The 7723-nt window shown below is 39.1% G+C and overlaps 1 protein-coding gene across 5 annotated transcripts in view; it reads right to left on the bottom strand.

Moving 5' to 3' along the window:
- The window catches only part of dtnbb (dystrobrevin, beta b), a 64954-nt gene that overhangs the window by 50976 nt on the left and 6255 nt on the right, over nt 1-7723 (bottom strand). For all 5 annotated transcript variants that reach the window (XM_017421562.2, XM_017421564.2, XM_017421565.2 and 2 more), the window contains exons 2-6: nt 6502-6544; nt 4325-4392; nt 3664-3744; nt 3350-3563; nt 1163-1248 (exon numbers count right to left, since the gene is read on the bottom strand). In XM_017421562.2, the coding sequence (XP_017277051.1) occupies nt 1163-1248; nt 3350-3563; nt 3664-3744; nt 4325-4391 (448 nt within the window). In that variant the 5' untranslated portion in view covers nt 4392; nt 6502-6544. The remainder of the gene's footprint in view (nt 1-1162; nt 1249-3349; nt 3564-3663; nt 3745-4324; nt 4393-6501; nt 6545-7723) is intronic.

Genomic DNA, 7723 nt, shown 5'->3' with positions numbered 1-7723 from the left:
AATGTTTAACCACTGCGATAACAATGCGCTCAAGGTGTATCCTTCAGAGAAATTAACCCATGTAAGAGAAATAAATAATTCCAAGGGTAATATCACTAAAGAGAGCGTTCCTTTCTCAAAGTAACTGCCATGTGGGACAAATTATAAAAAATGATACTCTGATGTCCCGTTCTCCTGAAGGCAGCATGGAGCTGCGTTGAAAAGAAACACCATCAACACAGCTGCAGTTGTGTAACGGTTTGAATATTTTAGGCCACAATATTTTTGCAAGTAGTTCAAAGTTTAAACTGATATTGTTGTGAATCTTTTGCATAAACTTTACCTTTAAGCAAACGCCCCCCAAAAGAACATCAACGCCCCCCTTTTGAAAATATTGCTGCCAGCGCCCCCCGTCATCCTCTCAACGGCCCCCAGGGGGCGGTACCGCCCCCGTTGAGAAACGCTACCTTAAATAAACAATTGGATGGTTGAAACTTGGACAAACACATCAGACCTGGTTTCTGACTAGCACTAAGCTCCTGGAGTGGCCTTCCCAAAGCCCCAACTTCACCCTGGTTAAAATTTTGTGGATTATAGTTAAATTCTGAGTCAGCGTCAGGAAGCCTATACATTTAAATAAACTCTACTAATTCTGCAAAGATGAGTGGTGAAATATCCACACAGAATTCTGCCGCAAGCTTGTTGATGGAGACAAAAAGGATGTGGTCAAGGTGCAACTTGCGAAGAGACATTTAAGCAAATAGTGTAGAGGGGCGTCAGTCTATTTGTGTGAACACTATGGTTTTTAGCTTTTAGCTACTATTCAGCTAATTTTACCTTCTACTTTATGTTTTGCTAATTTCAACTATTAGCTGCTGTTCTACTAATTGTGATTTTAAACTGCTATTTTGCTGATCTTAGCTTTTGGCTACTGTTTTGCTAATTTTAGCTTTTAGCATTGGCTTTGTGAATTTTACTTAAGATCACTCAAGTTATATGTTGTATAATCATTCCACCCTGGAAAAAGAACGGTTGAAATCAGCCAAATTATTAACATTCTTGCCCATAATGAGTGGATGGAAACATCAAACTGCAGCTTTAAGTTGTCTAAAGAACTGCTTAAAACATTTGTACGTATACAGATGACTGGGACTTCATTCAACATAATCCTAACAATACTTACAGCGCAGTTTGTCCACAATCTTTCCTCCACACATTGTTGCCAACATGGCTTTCATGGAGAAAACAGTCAGCTTCCCGTGGCTTTCACTGAATGTTGGAGAAGAAGTGACTCTTCATTATTACAGTAAAGACAGCATGAAATGAAATAATAAAACCTTCACTCTGAAAAACTAAAAAGCTTACATTATTTAAATTTTATTGAGAATTTTTTTTGTATGATTATAGCTTTTGGATTAATGTTAAAAATTTAATCTATTTTCCACTTTTAACAAAAATAATAACAAATATATTGTACGGAACGCCTTATATTTTATATTTTAAAAGGAAAGCTGAAGTATGAAATAAACACCATGATAAACATTTCATTCAGCTGTTCCTACAACTACAACCCCAATTCAGAAGAAGTTAGGACATTCCGTAAAATGTAAATAAAAACAGAATGCAATGATTTGAAAATCTTATAAATCTGCTTTTTAATTACAATGAAACATAGCAAACTTATTCAGGGTTTAAGAAATTGTACAATTTTTTAGAAAAATGGCTTTAAATATCCCATCATCTACAGTTCAAAATATCATCAACAGATTTCAAGAATCTGTAGAAAGCTTAAAAGACAAGACTGAAAGTCAGTATTGGATGTCTGTGATCTTGGGGCCCTCAGGGGCCACTGCATTAAAACCAGGTCTGATTCTGTTCTGGACATCACTGCATGGACTCAGGAACACTTCCACAGATCATTGTCTGTAAACACAGCTCACTGTACCATCCACTAATGCTGCTTAAAGCTCTATCAGGCAAAGAAGAAGCCAGATGTGAACACCATCCAGAAACACTGCTGTCTTCTCTGGACCAAAGTTCATTTAAGATGGACTGAGGGACAGAGGAGAACTGATCTGTGGTCAGAGGAATCAAAATTTGAAATTCTTTTTGGAAACCAAAGACACCACATCCTCCAAACTAAAGAGCAGAGGTACAGTCCAGCCTGTTAACAGCCCAGTTCCAAAGCCTGCCTCTGTGATGGTATGGGGGTGCATTAGTGCCTCTGGCATGAGCAACTTACACATCTGGAAATACAACAATAATGCAGAAAGTATTATACAGGTTTTAGATTAACATGTTCCTATCCAGATAAGGTCTTTTTCAGGGAAGGCCTTGCAGATTTCATCAAGACAATGTTAAACCACAACATCAATCATTGCATTCTATTTTTTTTATATTTTACACAACCTCCCAATGTTTTCAGAAATGAGGTTGTGAAAAAATAAGCAATGTTCATGCTGCATTTATAGTCAAAAAATGAGAAGAATCATGATGCAAACCTGAATAGAAGAGAAACATAAAGATGCAGATCTTTAAAAGGCTTCCAAATTAAGACGCTCTTGGTCTCAAAACCTTTTTAAATTGCCAAAAGAAGCCAGCTGCTTCATTTTTGATTTATTTCGCTTTGGAGTTAACAGAGTGCATGAAAGGGATTCTCACTAATTCAGTTTGGACCTGAGAGACAGCTAGTGAAACCACTTCCTGTAATCACAGCCATTAACTCAACGTTACGAGATATAGCAGCACGACGAATAACGGAGAGGGAACTGAACAGCCTCACAGATAAATGAATGGACGTGACAGGTAACCAATCAGGATCATCCAACATCAGTATGTTTGATTTACATATTGTCAAGTTAGCAGTTAGATGCTGCTGATATAAAACCTAGAGCAGAAAGTCTAAAAAACCAAAGAATAAATGAACTTTGGAGAGCCTTACTGCTGTCTAGGATAGATTTAGATTCACAGACAGAGAAAACACAATACATAAACCAAGAACAAAACTGCAAGATAAACCTTCAAATGAAAACTAATAATTTAGTCCCTGATTCTTGTGTCTGTAGAGGCGGCACAAAAATCAAAAGCTTCCTCATCAGAGTGAAGCTGAAGGGTTTAGATTGTATATAATTCAGTCTCAGCTTTTTGGTTTTATAAATGGAAAGAATTTGGCGCCTTTTCATTCTTTAAAACAACCAAAAACGTATTTGTTTTCTGTTTTAGCTTACATTGAGTTTTACCTAAAATAATGCACTGAGTTTGAATAGATCACAGAATGAGACGTAGTGAATGCATGGCTTTAGTTGAATGACATTAACATTACTTTAGTTAAATGCTCCCCGTGTTTTTGTTTCATTCATGTGTTCCAAACCTGTCGTAGGTGGCCACCATGAAGTTCAGCAGCAGCCCGATGGACTGCTCCACGTTGATCTGGTGGGTGGTGGGCAGCCGCTTGTTGAGCTGGTAGTAGATGGAAGACAGAATAGTCTCCAGCCGAGACACGCTGATCTCTGCGCTGTGGTCCAACGTGTTGAGCCCGTTGTCACGAAAGGCTTCGATCATGTTCCAGACATCAACCAGATGGACTGCGAAGAGCGGAGGGGGGGACAGACAGACTGTAAACAATTCAGTCTGTAACGAAGCATCATTAGAGCTAAGAAGAGACGGGAATCTTCATGCTCTTACGGTTGCATCTCTTTTGTACAAATCGGAGTTTGCAGGCGGTCCTGTACGTTGATAGTCTGATAACATCGAAGTTTTGAGCTCCTAAAAGAAAAAGAACAGAGAAAACAACTGGAGTGACAGTATTTTCTGCTAAAAGTACTGAAGGACATTGGTCAAATTAGTTAAGGAAGCAGAACACTAACACCAAAAGAAGTGAACCCTCTAATTGTAGCAAAAGGCTGATTAAAAGCTTAAAGAGCAAAACACTAGCTATGAGCTAGACAAGGTTAGCTAACAACTACAAGTAGCAAATGGCTAACTAAAAACTAAAAATAGCAAAAGGCTAGTTAAAAGTATTTACATGTTAGCTAAATTATAAAAGTAACAGAAAAGTCACTAAAACCTAAAAGTAGCAAAAGGGTAGTTAGATATGCTAAAGGTAGCAGAATGGTAGCTAAAAAAAGGAACTTAAAGCTCAAAAATCTACAAAATGCTGTCAGATGAAGCCTTCCAGATTCATGAAACTCCTTCCAAACACGACCAGACTGACTGGAGGTGCATTTAAACTCTGTGACTGCCTTTATGTGGGAGGAATGAGATGTGTGAGAGACCACGCAGCTCCTGTGCGTCTTCCAGTCAAAGACTCGTGAAAAAAGAATCTCTCCAAGTCGACTGCGCTCACTCATTTCCATGAAGAGTTGTCTCTTCTCCACCATGGCCTTGCCTCGTTTGCTGCCTTCCTCGATCATTCTGTGACACAACAAACAGCAGCGCAGTAAGAAATGCTATGCACAGCTCTTTAAATGAGCAAAGATACTCAGAGATGAGCAAAGGGACGTTTAAATCTGGTGCTTCCAACTGGGAAAACGTAAATAAAATTGAAAGTCTAGGATTCTTTGACAAAAGGCGCATCGCCCACCACCTTTCAAGCCAGAGTTTTACACAAAGATCCTCTTATGATGCAAAATAATGAAGTTAAAGAAATTCTGGTCAAACCTTGTAAATTCTGTTAGGTGTGACATCATGCTACTTTGCAAGACATACAGTATTAGTACTCAGCGTATGTGTTAAGGATGACTCTCGGCTACTACAACACCAAATTTTAGCTCAATATTTGTTTTTTGTTGGCTGTGGCAGCTATATTGAATTGAATAACTTGAAAAGTTAATCAGCTGGAGATGTACATCCATTGATTAGATTCTGAAAGTTTCAATTAAATCTATCCACTGGTTCACAAGATATTTCACTAACACACGCACACACGGGTCAATCAGTAAAGTGATCTTAGCACAAAGAGCAAACATTTAGGCCTACCTTTGTTACTGTGGATATAGTCAGTCTTGGACAAATTTAGTTTTACTGTTAATCAGAACACACCAGCACATTTTGACCAAAAAGTCATTTTAAAAATAATTTTCTCATCAAATTTTGCCATTTTTTGACTTTATGTTGAAAAGCTGAATTATACTAGTATGACTGGCATTTTATAGTTTTAACTTGAAAACTGCTCAGAGATTTTAACATTTTTTGGGGCAACCCAGTGGAGGTGTGGTTGTCCTTCGATTGGAGAGTCGGGGGTTTGATCCCCAGCGCCTGCTGCCTGCTGAATTGTCCTGTAACCCCCACCGCTCACAGATATTCTTATTGATGTATGAGTAAGAGAATAAAAGGGCTGCATACTGTCTGTAAAAATACTGTATACATCTAAAAGCAGTGAATGAAAGAGTGAGTGAGAAACGCTGTAAAGTAATTTGCAGAACCAACAGAGGTTTAAAAGGCGCTCTACAAGTTGTGGACCATTTGCCATTTTATTGTTTACATCGGACCAGAACCCAGAAGTTGAAGCCAGACTGGGCCAAGCTTCACTGCTGGCCGTTTCCAGCACACGTTTTAAATCCTGCACCCTCCATGTAAATGAACCAGATATCACTTTTGATAAAAATAAATAAATAAATAAACCTTGGATAATTTGTGTTTTTAGGTGTTGACTCTTGTTGATTAGTGTAGTTATTATCTTGCTGTTTTATGTTCAAATATGAACTTTTAAAAACATGTTTAGCTGTAATTAGTTCTGTTATGATTGAAAGACAGGTCATGTGACACCATGATTGTTGATGGGGGAAGTGGGCGGGGCTTAGAGCCCCACATCAGGAGATCAGGAGACTGATCCAACTTATACTCTGAGCTGTAAGTGATCACATAAGATCTGCTTTTTAACTTCCCCATTAACTGTTGAAATCAACTTTGTTTGTTAGCTAAATATGTCATGAACCACTGATTAATTTAACAAAACTTTCAGAAAGTAATACTCTACAACTGATTACCATTGGCACTCAGCCCAATTCAAGATGGCCACAACAGCTAATTGACCTTAACCAATAAAAATGGCTACACCTGAGTGAATTTTACAGATTGATACAGTAGTAGCTGACAGTCAGTCACAACACATAGTTCCAGCGCTAAATGATTATTCAAGATCTCACAGTACCGCATGAGATCGTGCATAACTTTATTGACAAGGTTTGACCAAAACGGCTACAACTGCACCATTTCTCAACATCATAAGATCTTAGTTTCAAACTCTGGCATGAAAGCTGGCGGGCGATACGCACTCCTTCGAGGAAAGCCAGGCTTTTAGTTGATGCTGGATTTTAAACTTAATATTGGCTTTTTAGATGAATGTGTGTAAAAAGAAATCCTTGATTCAGGAGTGGAAAATGTGTTCTGAAAAAAAAATGTAATTCAGACTTTAGAGTGAATTTTCAACTTATTTTTTAATAAAGATGTTTCACTGTAGACTCTATTCATTCTCACATTATGTCTCTGTATGTCTGAGTTCATAAGTCAAAAATGACTTACCTGCTGTTGATTAAATGTCAAAGTGAAGCCTTGAACATCAACCCTGGAAAGAAACAGAAAAGTTAGTGAAGCTGTCATTTGACAACACTATGAAAGATAAGCTACTCGCTTGTAGAGAAAGTGTAGCTGATTATTATCACCCGCTGCCAAAAGGCAAAGGTGAAAGATAATGTTTTTGCCTATTTGTGTGTCTGTCTGTTAGCAAAATATCTTGTTTACCTCTGAACAGTTTTTTATGAAACTTGCAGAACATAATAATTAGTCAGAAATCTACAACTGATTAACCTTTTGTAGTCAATGCAATTCAAAGTGGCTGCCACAGCCAACTCACCTTAAACATCTAAAAATGACTATAACTCAGTCAGTTTTACAGATATTTAGCTAAAATTTGGCATGGTAGTCGATGAGAGTCATTCCCAACCTACTGTATAATCTGAGAACTAACTCAGTGTGTGAGACCTGTTTTTTAAAACTTCGCCATTACCTATGAGAGTCAATTCTGCATGTCTGTTAGTCGAATATCTCATGAACCACTCGGCAAATTTTAATGACGCTTTCAGGAAATAATCACTGGATGGACATCAACAACTGATTAACTTTTGGAGACAATCCAATTTAAGATGGCCGCCACAGCTAATCGACCTTAGCAAACGCCAGAACAGCTACAACTCAGTCAATTTTGCATATATTGGGCTAAAATCTGGTGTGGCAGTAGCTGAGAGTCATCTCCATCGTATACTCTGAGCAGAAGATCTCACAATGACGTTATTTTCAAAGTTTGACAAACATCTGCAACATCTTTGTGTAAAACTCTGTCATGAAAGGCTGCGGGTGATATGCATTCCTTCAAGGAATGCTCGGCCTTCAGCTACTGAAGTAATTAAACGTCCCCTTCGTCTTTCCTTCAACCCCGCCACGAACTCTCAGTTTTTTGCCTTTGTCTGTCTGCCTCTGCCCGCACAGAGAGCCGGGTGAGCTGGCTGCGCCTGTGGTCGGTCGAAATGATAATTCTCCATGACATCCTGCTCAGCAGCCACTGCTTCCTGTGGGCTGATGACTCCCACAGAGCTGCGCAGGAACCACTTAACGGTGACCGACACGGAGCCCATTAGGGCCAGCCGAGGAGCGAGGAGTGAGGAGGGAGGAGGGAGGAGGGATAAGCGAGGAGCGAGGAGGGAGGAGGGATGAGCGAGGAGCGAGGAGCGAGGAGCGAGGAGCGAGG

Source organism: Kryptolebias marmoratus, linkage group LG10 (assembly GCF_001649575.2).
Source record: "Kryptolebias marmoratus isolate JLee-2015 linkage group LG10, ASM164957v2, whole genome shotgun sequence".
NCBI lineage: Eukaryota > Metazoa > Chordata > Actinopteri > Cyprinodontiformes > Rivulidae > Kryptolebias > Kryptolebias marmoratus.
Note: the sequence above shows the minus strand (reverse complement) of the source record. Positions and strands in the feature narration are given on the sequence as shown.